Consider the following 16,988-nt stretch of genomic DNA (forward strand, 5'->3'; position numbering starts at 1 on the left):
ATGGATGGAGATTTCTTCCTGGAAAGCTACTTTGAGCAGTGCACTAACCAGGTAGAGTAAGGATGATGGATTTAGGCTAACGGGAGTTTGGGGTCTTTCCTTCTCTGACTTTAGTGTTACTGGGAAGCTCCTAACGTCATTTAAATTCCCATCTCCTATGTTTTATCCAAGGAGCATGAACTGCCCTTTAATAATAGGCAAATCCTTCCGAAAGATCTTTGTAATTCTATGAATATGATAATAAAATAAAAAATTGGTTTTGAACAAAAAAATAGGCAAATCCTACGCTTACAGGGTTACTTATTGGCATAAATTGTATATGATAGGCAGTGTGGGGCAATGGTTAGAGTGCCGGGCGGGGGAGAACTAGATTCCAGCCCATTCTTTGCCATGAAGTTTGCACGATTCCCCACTTCTCCACTTAACAGGTGCTGGAATGGCCTTGGGTTAGCCATAGCTATTGCAGAAGTTGTCCTTGAAAGGGCAGTTGCTGTGAGAGCTCTCTCAACCTCACCCACCTCACAGGGTGTCTGTTGTGAGGGGAGAAGATATGGGAGATTGTAGGCCGCTCTGAGACTCTGTCCTTGAAAGGGCAGCTGCTGTGAGAGCCCTCTCAGCCCCACTCACCTCACAGGGTGTCTGTTGTGAGGGGAGAAGATATGGGAGATTGTAGGCCGCTCTGAGACTCTGTCCTTGAAAGGGCAGCTGCTGTGAGAGCCCTCTCAGCCTCACCCACCTCACAGGGTGTCTGTTGTGGGGGGAGAAGATACAGGAGATTGTAAGCCGCTCTGAGTCTCTGATTCAGAGAGAAGGGCAGGGTATAAAACTGCAGTCGTCTTCTTCTGCGTGACCCTGGGCCAATTATTCCTTCAGTATCACCCAACTCATGGTACTGGTGTGAAGAAAAAATGGAGGCTGTGGTAACTGTGTGTGCAAATATGAAGACATCAAAGGAAGGGGCAGGCTAAAAATGTCATAGACATTTCCGTATACTCATATTGCTTGATGCTGGATGTACTAATAATGTTTAAAATTTAAATAGCCTGTTCAAGTGCTCAAAGCATTTTATTTACCTCATCATTTATCCCTCACCTTTCTCACCGAGGGGGACCTAAAGGGGTAGCTCTAAGAATCACCAAAAAGTAGGCTTTGAGCACAGAGTTTCTGGTAATTCATGGAGCGACCTTTTTCACTAGCTGCATCAACTTCCAGTAAATACAAGAGGTAGGGTTGCCTGGACATTGGCAAGGAATGGGGATATAAGGTTGCCACATCCAGCTTGGGAAACTCCTGGAATTTTAGGGATGGAACCTGAGTAGAACAGAGACCTCAGTGAGGTACAATGCCACAGAGTCCACCCTCCAAAGCTTCCATTCTCCAGGGGAATTGATCTCTGTAGTTTGAAGTTGAGCTGGAATTCCAGGTCCCACCTAACAGGAGGCTGTGCTGTATTATTTTTGAAAATTCTCCTGCAATGCTGTGCTTGGGAGGCCACAGTGGGAGTGCTTCTGGAGTTCTGGCCCTGCTGGTGGACCTCCTGATGGCCCCTGGGTTTCAGCCACTATGTGACACTCACACAGACTGTTGGACTGGATGGGCCATTGTCCTGATCCAGCATGGTTTCTCTTATGTCTGGGCAGTGATGTTTTGCTTTCTTGGTGCTTTGGAGGCAAAAGTGGGAGGGCTTTTGGAATTCTGGCCCTGTTGGTGGACCTCCTGATGGCCCCTGGGTTTTGACCACTGTGTGACACAGAGCGTTGGACTGGATGGGCCATTGGCCTGATCCAAGATGGCTTCTCTTATGTTCTTATGTGTGACACAGAGTGTTGGACTGGATGGGCCATTGGCCTGATCCAACATGGCTTCTCTCATGTTCTTATGTGACACAGAGTGTTGGACTGGATGGGCCATTGGCCTGATCCAGCATGGCTTCTCTCATGTTCTTATGTGACACAGAGTGTTGGACTGGATGGGCCATTGGCCTGATCCAAGATGGTTTCTCTTATGTGTGACACAGAGTGTTGGACTGGATGGGCCATTGGCCTGATCCAAGATGGTTTCTCTTATGTTCTTATGTGTGACACAGAGCGTTGGACTGGATGGGCCATTGGTCTGATCCAACATGGCTCCTCTTATGTTCTTAATGTTGTCGGGTATGGAGAGAGACAGCAGGGATATCTAGCATTATACTGCTGTTTCTGTCTGAGGCAGAGTTGGAGGATTCCAACACCTATTAGACTCGGGCCAGCATTCCGTAACCAACCCGTTTGTCTCTTTTGCAGGGCTTTTTTGTAGCAGGACATCCTTTGCGTATTAGGCCACACACCCCTGCTGTAGCCAATCCTGCGAGAGCTTACAAGGCTCTTAGTACAGGGCCTACTGCAAGCTCCAGGAGGATTGGCTACATCAGGGGGGCGTGGCCTGATATCCAAAGGAGTTCCTGCTACAAAACAAGCCCTGGTGGTAGGGGATATGACATGCAAGATACTTCTCCCAGGGTTAGATCTTGGTTTCCAAAATACAAAAGAGCGGAATGTGTCAAGCTTCGATATTTCTCAATAATCAAGCTTTTGTTCTTTTATCAAAAGTTGCTTTATTGTAAAACTCAATAGCTTGCCCAAGGACGGACTCCTTGGAAGTAATGACGTACATAGCATTGGATAGTAACTTATAGGCACACTTCAAAAGGCTAGGTTACAGATAACTTCAAAAGAATAACATAAAGTTGCAAACTGAATTGAGGGCTCAAAGGCTACTCACTACTATCTCTTTTATGACTAAGGAATGTCAGCTAATAAAAACATCTCCTTTTCTCACACATCCTCTGAGAACCGATAAGACCTGGCTGTGTGAATCTGGGGGAGAGGCACTCTAGACCGTTAATACAATGTTACTCTAAACATCCTGGGTACAGAAGGATTTATTATGCATCCTTTGGAAAAAAGGAAGAAAACAGGAGGGGGGGAAAGTAAGAGGAGTGTTCTGCTTTGTATCTAGCTTGTCTGCTAACCACCTTTAGAAATAGCATGCTTGACACAATGGGAAAGGCAGGGGTGACCAGTAAGGAGGGGCTGGTCGACAGCCCACTTTGGGGTCCCGACTGACAGGCTGGGGAAACAGTGCTTCATAGGACAAATGTTGAGACCAGCGCCACCTTTCAGACCGACAAAATTTTATTCAAGGTATATTCAAGGTTACCTCCGTACTCCGTATGTAATCGAATAAATAAATAAATAAATACTTGAGAGGAGACGAATGTAGCTAATCATTCACAGCAGGGCTTTTTTTTGTAGCAGGGACTCCTTTGCCTATTAGGCCACACCCCTCTGATGTAGCCAATCCTCCTGGAGCTTACAGTAGACCCTGCAAGGAGAGCCCTGTAAGTTCTTGGAGGACTGGCTACATCAGAGGGGTGTGGCCTAATAGGCAAAGGAGTCCCTGCTACAAAAGAAAAAAATCCCTGCTCTTTTCTGTATTTCCCAAGGACGATCTGGTCTCAAGCAGCCCGCCGACGTTCTCTCCCTTGAGTCCTTTTGCGACAGACCTGCCCCTCCCCTCCATCCCGGACACATCATTTGATGGTCCGTCCGACTTGACCAAAGACTTCTCGACTAGCTACTCTTCGGTGGACCTCAGCTTCCTCCCGGACGACCTCGGTCAGGATCAGAGGCACGACGACGACAGCAGGCTGCTGGGAGAGGAGTCCGACTCTCCATCGGTGGCACAAGACAGTAGCGTGGTCTTGGAAGATGGCGACCTGCGCCAACAAGGGAAGGAACAGGCAGCCCAGCCATTGCCCGACGCCTCTGGGCTCTGTCCCCCCTTGACACCGATGACCCCCATGACCTCCGCTTCAGAAAGTTCAGGCATCGTCCCACAGTTACAGTAAGTAACTTCGGCAGGCTCAGGGGTGGAATTCTAGCAGGAGCTTCTTTGCATATTAGGCCACACCCCCTGATGTAGCCAATCTTCCAAGAGCTGACAATTTATTTATTTAAATTTTTTTTGCATTTATATGCCACTCTCCCCACTGAGGCAGGCTCAGGGCGGCTCCAAGAGCTCTTGGAGGATTGGCTACATCGGGGGTGTGGCCTAATATGCAAAGGAGCATCTCTGGGCATGCTTAGTGAGAAGCTGGCACTGCTGCATTCAGAGAGATGTAAGCTATCGGCGGGAAGGGGAAACAGGCTCCTTCAAGGCTGATCCCTGGGATTTGCCCCTGGCAAGTTACAGCTGGTCTCCAAGCGAAAGAAATCAGTTCCCTTGGAGAAAAACGGCTGCTTTGGAGGGTGGACTCTGCGGCATTATCCCCTGCAGATAGGGTTGCCAGGTCCAGTTCAAGAAATATCTGGGGACCTTGGGGGTGGAGCCAGGAGACATTGGGGGTGGAGCCAGGAGCAAGGTTGTGACAACGTAATTGAACTCCAAAGGGAGTTCTGACCATCGCATTTCAAGGGACCGCACACCTTTTAAATGCCTTCCCTCCACTGGAAATAATGAAGGATGGGGGCACCTTTTGGAGACTTGAGAGGAGACGAATGCAGCTAATGACTCTCAGCAGGGCTGCAGCAGAAACCTCTTTGCATATTAGGCCACACACCCCTGAATTTAGGGTTGCCAAGTCCAATTCATTAAATATTTGGGGAATTTGGGGGTGGAGCCAGGAGACATTGGAGTGGAGCCAGGAGCAAGGGTGTGACAAGCACAATTGAACTCCGAAGGGAGTTCCGGCCATCACAAGTGCCTTCCTCCACTGGAAATAATGGATAGTGGCACCTTCTACGTGGGCTCACAGAAGTGGACCCCCTGATCCAATCTTTTAGAAACTTGGGAGGGTGTTTTGAGGAGAGGCACTGGATACTATGCAGCAAATGTGGTGCGCCTCTGTGTCAAAAAACAGCCCCCCTCGGAGCCCCAGATCAATTGTCCGTTATACCCTGTGGGAATCGGTCTCCATAGGGAAGATCTGAAGCGTTGTAAGAGACCTGCGATCGCCTTTTCGCTTCGCGCTCTCTAAAAGCCGCCTTTCTTGCTTTCCCAGGAATATTGTGGCGACCGTGAACTTGGCTTGCAAGCTGGATCTCAAAAACATTGCCCTTCACGCCAGAAATGCCGAATATAATCCAAAGGTAGGGAGTCAACGAGGGTGCCAACCTCCAGGTGGGGCCTGGAGATCCCCTGGAATTCCAGCTCATCTCCAGACTGCAGAGATCGGTGCCCCTGGAGAAACCAGATATTTGGAGGGCGTTGCATTCCAGTTCGCTGAGGTCCCCGTTCTGCCCAGCCCCCCCCCTAAATCTCCAGGAGAATCCCAACCTGGAGTTGGCAACCTTCTCCCCCACTAGTGAGCTGCTAGGCCCTAGTTGGAAAATTCTTGGAGATGGGAAAGAGGGACCCTTGGAAGGGTGAAGTTTGGGAAGGGGAGGGGAGTCACAGAACCTTTATGGGCATAACGACGACAGTATCAAATCAAGGAAGCAGGGAAAAAGGTGGTTAATTAAACATTCTAAATCAAAGCGGACTTCTCCTCTTAAAAGCACAGTAAAGGAAGTTTGCCACCACTTTGATGGGTTTCAGCCTTATTTGAGGCTAGTAAGCTTACTATGTCAAGAGCCCTGTGGCGCAGAGTGGTAAAGCTGCAGTACTGCAGTCAGAGCCCTCTGCTCACGACCTGAGTTCTATCCCGGCGGAAGCTGGGTTCAGGTAGCCGGCTCCAGGTTGACTCAGCCTTCCGTCCTTCCGAGGTCAGTCAAAGGAGTCCCCAGCTTGCTGGGGGGAAAGTGTAGATGACTGGGGAAGGCAATGGCAAACCACCCTGTAAAAAGTCTGCCATGAAACGTGAAAGCACGTCACCCTAGAGTCGAAAACGACTGGTGCTTGCACAGGGGACTACCTTTACCTTTTACCTTTAAGCTTACTATCTTGCTTTCATCAGATTTACCCTCCAGGGATTGCAATATAGGATCCAGATAAGATGCACGTAAATCACAGTAGAATCTACAGGATCAAAGTACATGGTCTGTTCCTTCAGTTTCCTTCAGCCCACAGGGACAGAGCCTATCAAGGAATGGTATTTTTTTAAACCTCCTGTATAGCACAGCAGAAGGAAGCACATTAAAACAGATTAGCATAAACGCCCTTCGAATATGTGGGTCAATCAAACAAGAAAAATACTCTGTAAGTGAACCCCCTAAAAGGAATCCCCCATTGCATGGGAGAGCAACGCCCAGAAGCGAGACTTCTGATTCTCCATGTCAATTAATCTCTGTTTAATCATGACAAAAGCAGGCTTCTCCGAAAAAAGGGTGAGATCATCGATGCTAAGCCCCATCGATGTGATTTTCTCTTCAATGTGGATCAGCCAATCAGATAGATAAGATTCATGCCGCATATGTGCAATGAGACTATTAGGCCCACTTCCGAAATGAAGACGCAGCCAAAATTTGAGAGTGGAGATCCATGCCTTTGTGGCCAAACGTCTCTGGTTTGTCTCAAGACATATTGCTGCATAAGGTACACAAGCTGCAAGCCCTAAAATTTTCCTCAGAAATTTAGATTGGACTCTTTCGACTGTTTCATTAAGGGCAGAAATCCAAATTGGGGCACCGTATAATAGTTTGGCACATATTTTATAGTTAAATGCAGGACCCCCGTGGCGCAGAGTGGTAAAGGTGCAGGACTGCAGTCCTAAGCTCTGCTCACGACCTGAGTTCGATCCCCGGCGGAAGCTGGGTTTTCAGGTAGCCGGCTCCAGGTTGACTCATCCTTCCATCCTTCCGGGGTTGGTAAAATGAGTCCCCAGCTTGCCCCCAGTATAGATGACTGGGGAAGGCAATGGCAAACCACCCCATAAAAAGTCTGCCGTGAAAATGTTGTGAAAGCAACGTCACCCCAGAGTCAGAAACAACTGGTGCTTGCATAGGGGACCTTTCCTTCTTTCCTTATAGTTGAACACTTTAAGAACAGCAGCGGACTCAGCAGAGAATGTGATGCTATGAGTTTTGCCAACCCCCAGGTGAGAGAGAGTCACAGAAAAGGTTGAAACCTATAGATTAAGCCGTGAAAAGTAATAATAATAATAATAATAAATTTTATCTATATCCCACCCTCCCCGCCTAGGCAGGCTCAGGCTAACAACAAATTCAGATAAAAAGTTATACAATATACAGTAATTTTAAAACAGCATTAAAAATTATACAATAGTTTAAACCAACAATGTCTTAAAAACCATTCCAGTTTATATAATTTAACAGCAACAATGATGTTCCTGGCGCTATTCTGTCCATTTGCATAATGGCAGAGATCACTAAATAGAGTCATTTTGATGGATTGATCGGCCATCCTTTGTCAGCAGTCTGCGAAGGCCTGCCTAAAAAGGATGGTCTTGCAGGCCCTGCGGAATTGGTCTAGGCTCCGCAGAGCCCGCACCTCTTCCGGGAGCTGGTTCCACAGGCACGGAGCTGCAACAGAGAAGGCCCATGCGCGGGTGTTCTGCAATTTCACCTCCTTTGGCTGCAGAAGCATAACACAAAGCATTCACAAAATTTCTGTAATAAACCCAAATGTATACTGCAATATACAATGTTCAGTACATAAGCCCAGGGCTGGAATTCTAGCGATTGAGCAAGCCTTGCAAAACAAGCTGTGATGCAGAAGGAAGCAAGAGAGAGGGAGAAGGAAGCAGATGACAGCCAGTTGCTCCGGGGGGGGGGGGGGGGAGCCTGATAGGAGCCCTCTGGGGGCCTGATTCAGCCCCCGGGCTACATGTCTGACACCCCTGGGTTAGCACTTGATTTGCAAAAATCACAATCTGGATTTTCTCGAACTTTTAAGAGGTTTGCTGCTGTGATCATGAGAATCAGAGAACCGAGAACGACGGCCCTGATATTCAGTTCTGGCAAAATGGTGTGCACGGGGGCAAAAAGGTAAGATGGCTTTGGTTTTATGGTGAATCCGGGGAAAGTAACACTGCGGCTTCTACTCTATCAAAGCCTAGAGGACTTGGGCCCATTCAGCACTCCAGGAATCTCAGCTTTTCAGGGGGCTCCCTCCCTGTTTGGGCTTAAGCAAGTTTTTAAGCTTTTATGGCTTTGAATACAGCCCTGAAAGTGGTAATCAGCAATGCCTGGTGATCTCAGAAGTTGTGTACAATTCTGGCCACCGCATCTCAAAAAAGATATTATAGCATTGCAAAAAAAGCAGAAAAGGGCAACTAGAATTATTAAAGGGTTGGAACACTTTCCCTATGAAGAAAAGTTAAAGCATTTGGGGCTCTTTAGCTTGGAGAAATGTCGACTGCGGGGTGACATGACAGAGGTTCACAGGACAGAGGTGTAGTGATTAACTCTTATCAGGGAGAACTGGGTACAATTCCCCACTCCTCCACTTGCACCAGCTGGAATGGCCTGGAGTCAACCATAGCTATCGCAAGAGTTGTCCTTGAAAGGGCAGCTGCTGTGAGAGCCCTCTCAGCCCCACCCTCCTCACAGGGCGTCTGTTGTGGGGGGAGAAGATAAAGGAGATTGTAAGCTGCTCTGAGTCTCTGATTCAGAGAGAAGGGCAGGGTATAAATCTGCAGTCTTCTTCTGAACTGGGTTTGATTCCCCACTCCTCCACTTGCAGCTGCTGGAATGGCCTTGGGTTAGCCCTAGCTCTGGCAGAGGTTGTCCTTGAAAGGGCAGCTGCTGTGAGAGTCCTCTCATTCCCACTCCTCACAGGGTGTCTGTTGTGGGGGGGGGGGAAGGTAAAGGAGATTGTGACTGCTCTGAGACTCTGAGATCCAGAGTATAGAGTGGGATATAAATCCAATATCTTCTTCGTCGTCTTCTTCATCGTCGTCGTCTTCATCTTCATCATTGTCTTCTTCTTCTTCAACGTCTTCTTCTTCATCGTCGTCTTCTTCATCTTCATCATCGTCTTCTTCTTCGATCTCTGCAGTGAAGAGCAGTCCAGGCTGGCTGCCAGGAAGTACGCCCGGGTGGTCCAGAAACTGGGCTTCCCAGCAAAATTCCTGGACTTCAAAATACAGAACATGGTGGGCAGCTGTGATGTGAGGTTCCCCATCCGGCTGGAAGGCTTGGTCCTGACTCATCAGCAGTTCAGTAGGTACGTTGCTGCATAGTGTAATAATAATAATAATACATTTATTTTTATATCCCACCCTCCCCCGCCAAAGGCAGGCTCAGGGCAGCTAACAGGACATGGTATGCACCATGATTACGATAAAACACAATCAATACTATCAAACAATTAGAATAGTTACATTAAAATAGTTAAATTACATTCCTAAATTAAGTTAAAATTAAATAGACAGTTAAACCATTATAAATTATGAATTTCGGTGCTAAATGAACAGGTGTGTGTGGCGGGCAGGGCGTTTTTCGTAGCAGGAACTCCTTTGCATATTAGGGCACACACCCCTGATGTAGCCGATCCCCCAAGAGTAGGCCCTGTACTAAGAGCCCTGTGAGCTCTTGGAGGATTGGCTACGTCAGCAGGGTGTGTGGCCTAATATGCAAAGGAGTTCCTGCTACAAAAAAACCTTGGTGGCAGGCAGGGCTCCCTCTAAGCTGTGGAGTCTTGTGAGCAAAAAGTCTACTTTGTGAGAGCTGCCAGCATTAAAGTCGTGAGCGAGCGATTTGGGTACTGCATACATTAGTTTGCTCTGGGGCCATCCTTCCTGCGCTAAGACAAAAATGCTCAGAGGGAATGCTGGTGGCGGGGGATATGACATGGAAGGTACTGCTCCCAGGGTCAGATTTTGGTTTCCAAAATACAAAAGAGAACAACAGGAAAGGGTAGGGGCGACCAGTAGGGAAAGGCTGGTTTACAGCCCACAACCGACAGGCTAGGGAAACAGTTGAACTCAGAAGGGAGTTCTGGCCATCACAAGTGCCTTCCTCCACTGGAAATAATGGATAGGGGCACCTTCTTTGGGGGCTCACAGAACTGGACCCCCTTGGCCCAATCTTTTTGAAACGTGGAGGGTGTTCTGAGAAGAGGCACTGGATGCTATGCTGAAAATTTGGTGCCCCTACCTCAAAAAAAACAGCCCCCGGATCAATTTTCCATTATACCCTAAGGGAATCGGCCTCCATAGGGAATAATGGAGTGCCCAGCAGACATTTCCCTCCCCCCTCACTTTCTGATGACACTGAAGCGGGGGGAGGGCCTCCAAATCAGGGGATCCCCTGCCTCCACCTGGGGATTGGCAACCCTACCCTTGATGCAGCCAATCCTGCTGGAGCTTACAACAGACCCTCTAAGAAGAACCCTGTAAGCTCTTGGAGGATTGGCTACATCAGTGGGGTGGGGCCTAATATGCAAAGGAGCTCCTGCTACAAAAAAGAGCCCTGACTCTCAGCATTCCACAACAAAGAAGGGCACATTTGCCCATCAACCTCCCATTTTGATATGTTTATTTCCTTCATAAGAACATAAGAGAAGCCATGTTGGATCAGGCCAATGGCCCATCCAGTCCAACACTCTGTGTCACACATTAGAACATAAGAGAAGCCATGTTGGAGCAGGCCAGTGGCCCATCCAGTCCAACACTCTGTGTCATATAAGAACATAAGAGAAGCCATGTTGAATCAGGCCAATGGCCCATCCAGTCCAACACTCTGTGTCACACATAAGAACATAAGAGAAGCCCTGTTGGATCAGGCCAGTGGCCCATCCAGTCCAACACTCTGTGTCACATAAGAACATAAGAGAAGCCATGTGGGATCAGGCCAATGGCCTATCCAGTCCAACACTCTGTGTTACACAGTGGCCAAAAAAACCAGGTGCCATCAAGAGGTTCATCAGTGGGGCCAGGACACTAGAAGCCCTCCCACTGTTGCGCCCCCACAAGCACCAAGAATACACAGTATCACTGCCCAGACATAAGAAAAGCCATGTTGGATCAGGCCCATGGCCCATCCAGTCCAACACTCTGTGTCATACAGTGGCCAAAAAACCCAGGGGCCATCAGGAGGTCCATCAGTGGGGCCAGGACACTAGAAGCCCTCCCACTGTGGCCCCCCCAAGCACCAAGAATACAGAGCATCACTGCCCCAGAGTTCCAACAATACGCTGTGGCTAATAGCCACTGATGGACCTCTGCTCCATAAGCTTATCCAATCCTCTCTTGAAGCTGTCTATGTTTCACCCTGGAATTAAAACCATACAAATGGTAGCCATATAAATTAAACTTCCTATTCCTGAATCTGATAAATATCTTTACTATGTTGTTTGCTAATTTGCTGTTCGCCCTCTTCCTGTTTGTATGGACCGTCAACTTCCATTTCAATGTGTCTGAAAAAGTGCGCCTGCACATGAAAGTTTACAGCTTGAATAAAGCTTTTGTCGGTCTTAAAAGGTGCCGAAGGATTCAAACTATGTCCTATGGCTTCGTAATGTTACGCGTTCCCTCGAAGCAGCGTCACGAGCTCCGTTTTTTAGCCTCCGGCTCACACGTTTTTGTCTTAGCTCAGGCAAAAATCCCCCCCCCCCCGAGCACACTAATTTATGCAGTCGCTCACAACTGTAATGCCAGTAGCTCATGAGGTAGAATTTTTGCTCAGGTATTTTCCAATCCGGAGCTTAGAGGAACTCCACAGCTTAGAGGAACAACAAACAAATTACGTATTTTTCGGACCATAAGACGCATTTCCCCCCCCCCCCAAAAAAAAACGTGGGGAGGAAAGTGCGTGCGTCTCATGGTCCGAATACAAAAAGATGAGGGGGGGAGGGGCCTGCAGCCCCCGGGAGACAAGCGGCGAGATCGCTCCCTCTGCCCCCATCGCCAACCCAGCACTTCGCAGGGAGCGATCTCGCCGCTTGTCTCCCAGTCAGCGGGCTTCCCCCGCGCCTGCGTGCCTGGCTGGGAGACAAGCGGCGAGATCGCTCCCTGCAAAGTGCTGGGTTTGCGGTGGGGGCGGAGGGAGTCGCCGCTTGTCTCCCAGCCAGGCACGCAGGCGCGGGGGAAGCACGCCTGGCTGGGAGACAAGCAGCGAGATCGCTCCCTCCGCCCCCATCGCCAACCCAGCACTTCGCAGGGATCGATCTCGCCGCTTGTCTCCCAGTCAGCGGGCTTCCCCCGCGCCTGCGTGCCTGGCTGGGAGACAAGCGGCGAGATCGCTCCCTGCAAAGTGCTGGGTTTGCGGTGGGGGCGGAGGGAGTCGCCGCTTGTCTCCCAGCCAGGCACCTGCGTCTTATGGTCCGGTGCGTCCTATGGACCGAAAAATACGGTGGTTTCTGCTTCAGCCAAGCATGTTTTGTCTGTCTGTTTTACAACACAGCTATGAGCCAGAGTTGTTTCCCGGCCTTATATACAGAATGGTCAAGCCAAGAATTGTGCTGCTTATCTTTGTCTCTGGAAAAGTCGTGTTAACTGGTAAGTGACCTCCACAGGCTGTGTGACCTTGAGAGCAAATGTGGGCGGGCCCCGTTAAGGGGAAGCCCTCCCGTTTTCTGGCACCACTGAGAGAAATGGGACGTGGGTCTTTTGTTTTCATTCTGCTGGCAACCACGGGGAAGAAGCCGGTGGAGCGTTGCCAACCTCCAGGTAGGAGCTGAAGATCTCCTGCTGTTACAACTGATCATCTGGAGAAAATGGCTGCTTTGGAAAGTGGACTCTGTGGCAAGGGTGGCCAAACTGTGGCTCTTTCACACATATTGTGTGGCTCACAAAGCCCCCGCTGCCCCGTCGGCTGGGCTGGAGAAGGCATTTGTTTCTTTAAATTACTTCTCCAAGTCAAGCCAGCCAGCAGCTTGCAGAATGCAATTAAAGTTAAAGTTGCTTTCTTTCCACCTCTCTCTCTCTCACTCCCATCTATTTTCCTTCCTTCCAGCTCTCAAACAACTGACGTTCATGTCTTGTGGCTCTCAAACATCTGACGTTTATTCTATGTGGCTTTTAGGTTAAGCAAATCTGCCCCCCCCCCCGCTCTATGGTATTAGATCACACAGAGGCTTCTCCCCTCCCCAAGCCCCGCCCTCTTCAGGTTTCATCCCCCCAGTCTCCAGATATTTCCCAATCAGGATCTGGAAACCCTAAACCACTGTGACTTCAGGCATCTTCCCAAATTATTTTTAGTCTGGAACACCTGACAATCAGCACGAAGGGTTTGATCTTTGTATGCTGACACAAGAAATGCAGTGACCTCACTTGGAGAATTGTGTTCAGTTTTGGGCACCACATTTTGAGAAGGATATAGACAAGCTGGAACGGGTCCAGAGGAGGGCAGCAAAGATGGTGAGGGATCTGGAGACAAAGTCCTATGAGGAAAGGTTGAAGGAGCTGGGGAAGTTTAGCCTGGAGAGGAACCGGGTGAGAGGTGATAGGATCACCGTCTTCGAGTACCTGAAGGACTGTGTGTGGAATTGTTTTCTGTGACCTCAGAAGGTCAGACCAGAATCAACAGGTTGAAATTAAATCAAAAGTTTCCAGCTCAGCCTTAGAAGAACTTTCTGACCGTTAGAGCGATTCCTCAGTGGAACAGGCTTCCTCATCGGGAGGTGGTGGGCTCTCCTTCCTTGGAGGTTTTTAAACAGAGGCTAGATGACCATCTGACAGCAATGAGGATCCTGTGAATTTAGGGGAGGTGTTTGTGAGTTTAGAGCAGTTCCTCAGTGGAACAGGCTTCCTCAGGAGGTGGTGGGCTCTCCTTCCTTGGAGGTTTTTAAACAGAGGCTAGATGGCCATCTGACAGCAATGAAGATCCTGTGAATTTAGGGGGAGGTGTTTGTGAGTTTAGAGCGGTTCCTCAGGGGAACAGGCTTCCTCATCGGGAGGTGGTGGGCTCTCCTTCCTTGGAGGTTCTTAAACAGAGGCTAGATGGCCATCTGACTGCAGTGCGGATCCTGTGAATTTAGGGGGAGGTGTTTGTGAGTTTCCTGCATTGTGCAGGGGGTTGGACTAGACGACCCTGGAGGTCCCTTCCAACTCTATGATTCTATGAAAGAAGGTTTAAAGCCGGGCTTGGGAAAAGAGGCCCGAGGAGATCAAGGTGAACTAACGGCAAAGCAAAGCTTTTCAAAGCCTTAGAAAGGACAGGGGGTGGGGGTGGAATTATCTAGGTCTAATTTTTAGAGATCTTATTTTAATATGTTTGCTATTGTGTTTAAACTGTTGTTAGCCGCCCTGAGCCTGTCAGGGGAGGGTGGGATATAAATCCGATAAAATAAATAAAGAACTAAACCAGAGGCTCAGAAAACCAGTTATTAGCCATCATTCTACTTTGCAGAATTCAAGGCACTTTACAATACAAAGAAAACAATGATTTAAAAAAAACACACACACACATAAAAGAGCACAATTGAAAATCTTTTATTTCGTGCTCCCAATAAATAAAAATTAAATAAAAATAAAATTAGTTTGCCCTGCGCTGAATAGTCCAGGCAAGCCCAATCTTGTCAGGTCTCTCAGAAGCTAACCATGGTCAGCTCTGGCATGTACTTGGAGGGGATTGCTCTTTGGGATACCAGAGCCAAGAGGTAGAGGCAGGCTTTATACAGCCACTTCTCTGAATATCCTCCATGCCCCCAGTAGGGGGCAGTCATGAGAGGATCCCAAGACTTCCAGGTACAGACACACACAACCTCCCACCCCGCAAAAAAACCCTTCAAACATAAGAACATAAGAGAAGCCATGTTGGATCAGGCCAATGGCCCATCCAGTCCAACACCCTGTGTCACATAAGAACATAAGAGAAGCCATGTTGGATCAGGCCAATGGCTCATCCAGTCCAACACTCTGTGTCACATAAGAGCATAAGAGAAGCCATGTTGGATCAGGCCAATGGCCCATCCAGTCCAACACTCTGTCACACATAAGAACATAAGAGAAGCCATGTTGGATCAGGCCAATGTCCCATCCAGTCCAACACTCTGTGTCACATAACGTAAGAGAAGCCATGTTGGATCAGGCCAATGGCCCATCCAGTCCATCACTTTGTCACACAGTGGCCAACCCCCCCCCCCCAAAAAAAAACCCAGGCACCATCAGGAGGTCCATCAGTGAAACCAGGACACTAGAAGCTAGGGTGACCATAATGTCTGAAGGCCAGCCAGGGACACTGGGGGGGGGGTGCGCACGCGCAAAGCGCGCGTGCCGCCGGAAACAGGAAGTGACGTCACTTCCGGTGATGTCATGCCACCACCGGAAACAGGAAGTGGCATCACTTCCTGTGACATCATTTCCCCCGCGTCACCTGCCGGAAACAGGAAGTGACGTCACTTCCGGTGATGTCATGCCACCACCGGAAACAGGAAGTGGCATCACTTCCTGTGACATCATTTCCCCCGCGTCACCTGCCGGAAACAGGAAGTGACTTCACAGCACTTCCTGTGACGTCCCCAAAAATCCCCCAAATATCACCGCCGGAAACAATTTTGTTCTCAAATCCTGTATATACTTCATCAGTATATGGGATAAGGCACTTTCTCAACTGTGCTGCATAATGCAGCCTATTTATTTTGTCCTGTTGGCTCTGTTGGCTCTATCTGCGCCACCTTCATCACTTTCGGGGTGTGGATCCCCCAGTGGGGTGGTCTCCCGACTCCCTCCGCTGACTGTTTCTGATAGCCCTGCGCCCCCTCTTTCATTTGATATGTGTCCCGTGCGGGTGCCACCCTCCCGCCGGGAGATGCCGCAAAATGAGCCCCCTTGAGGCTTATGGCGGCAGGGCTCGGGGGAAGCGAGCTAGACTGCTGTTCTTTTGAGGGGTTATAGAGTGTTTCGAGCCCGTCCCTGTGGCATCGGTCCCATCGTTGTGGGACCAAGGGGGCCGGCGCAGCGGCACGCCGAAGCAGCCTGTCACTAATAACACCGGTCAAGATGCAGGACAGGAACCTGGAAGTGACCGACAGGCTGCTTCAGCGTGCCGCTGCGCCGGCCCCCTGGGCCCCACAATGATGGGACCGATGCCACAGGGATGGGCTCGAAACACTCTATAACCCCTCAAAAGAACAGCAGTCTAGCTCGCTTCCCCCGAGCCCTGCCGCCATAAGCCTCAAGGGGGCTCATTTTGCGGCATCTCCCGGCGGGAGGGTGGCACCCGCACGGGACACATATCAAATGAAAGAGGGGGCGCAGGGCTATCAGAAACAGCCGGCGGAGGGAGTCGGGAGACCACTCCACTGGGGGATCCACACCCCGAAAGTGATGAAAGTGGCGCAGATAGAGCCAACAGAGCCAACAGGACAAAATAAATAGGCTGCATTATGCAGCACAGTTGAGAAAGTGCCTTATCCCATATACTGATGAAGTAAATACAGGATCTGAGAACAAAATTGCACTAGAAGACACAAACGCAAAGCTCCCTTACACTGAATCAGTGCTTGGGTCCACCAAAGTCAGTATTGTCACATAAGAGAAGCCCTGTTGGATCAGGCCAGTGGCCCCTCCAGTCCAACACTCTGCGTCACATAATAACATAAGAGAAGCCCTGTTGGATCAGGCCAGTGGCCCATCCAGTCCAACACTCTGCATCACATAACAACATAAGAGAAGCCCTGTTGGATCAGGCCAGTGGCCCATCCAGTCCAACACTCTGCATCACATAACAACATAAGAGAAGCCCTGTTGGATCAGGCCAGTGGCCCATCCAGTCCAACACTCTGCGTCACATAACAACATAAGAGAAGCCCTGTTGGATCAGGCCAGTGGCCCATCCAGTCCAACACTCTGCATCACATAACAACATAAGAGAAGCCCTGTTGGATCAGGCCAGTGGCCCATCCAGTCCAACACTCTGCATCACATAACAACATAAGAGAAGCCCTGTTGGATCAGGCCAGTGGCCCATCCAGTCCAACACTCTGCGTCACATAACAACATAAGAGAAGCCCTGTTGGATCAGGCCAGTGGCCCATCCAGTCCAACACTCTGCATCACATAACAACATAAGAGAAGCCCTGTTGGATCAGGCCAGTGGCCCATCCAGTCCAACACTCTGCGTCACATAAGAACATAAGAGAAGCCCTGTTGGATCAGGCCAGTG

The 16,988-nt window shown here is 49.4% G+C and overlaps 1 protein-coding gene across 1 annotated transcript in view; it reads left to right on the top strand.

Annotated features, from left to right (window-relative positions):
• Nucleotides 1-16,988, top strand: part of LOC132588826 (TATA box-binding protein-like 2) — a 20,216-nt gene continuing 3,228 nt past the window's right edge. The window contains exons 1-6 of the mRNA XM_060261276.1: nucleotides 1-51; nucleotides 3,485-3,885; nucleotides 5,042-5,129; nucleotides 7,834-7,925; nucleotides 8,938-9,105; nucleotides 12,285-12,379. Of these exons, the coding sequence (XP_060117259.1) occupies nucleotides 1-51; nucleotides 3,485-3,885; nucleotides 5,042-5,129; nucleotides 7,834-7,925; nucleotides 8,938-9,105; nucleotides 12,285-12,379 (895 nt within the window). The remainder of the gene's footprint in view (nucleotides 52-3,484; nucleotides 3,886-5,041; nucleotides 5,130-7,833; nucleotides 7,926-8,937; nucleotides 9,106-12,284; nucleotides 12,380-16,988) is intronic.

This window comes from Heteronotia binoei, chromosome 21 (genome assembly GCF_032191835.1).
Source record: "Heteronotia binoei isolate CCM8104 ecotype False Entrance Well chromosome 21, APGP_CSIRO_Hbin_v1, whole genome shotgun sequence".
Lineage (NCBI taxonomy): Eukaryota > Metazoa > Chordata > Lepidosauria > Squamata > Gekkonidae > Heteronotia > Heteronotia binoei.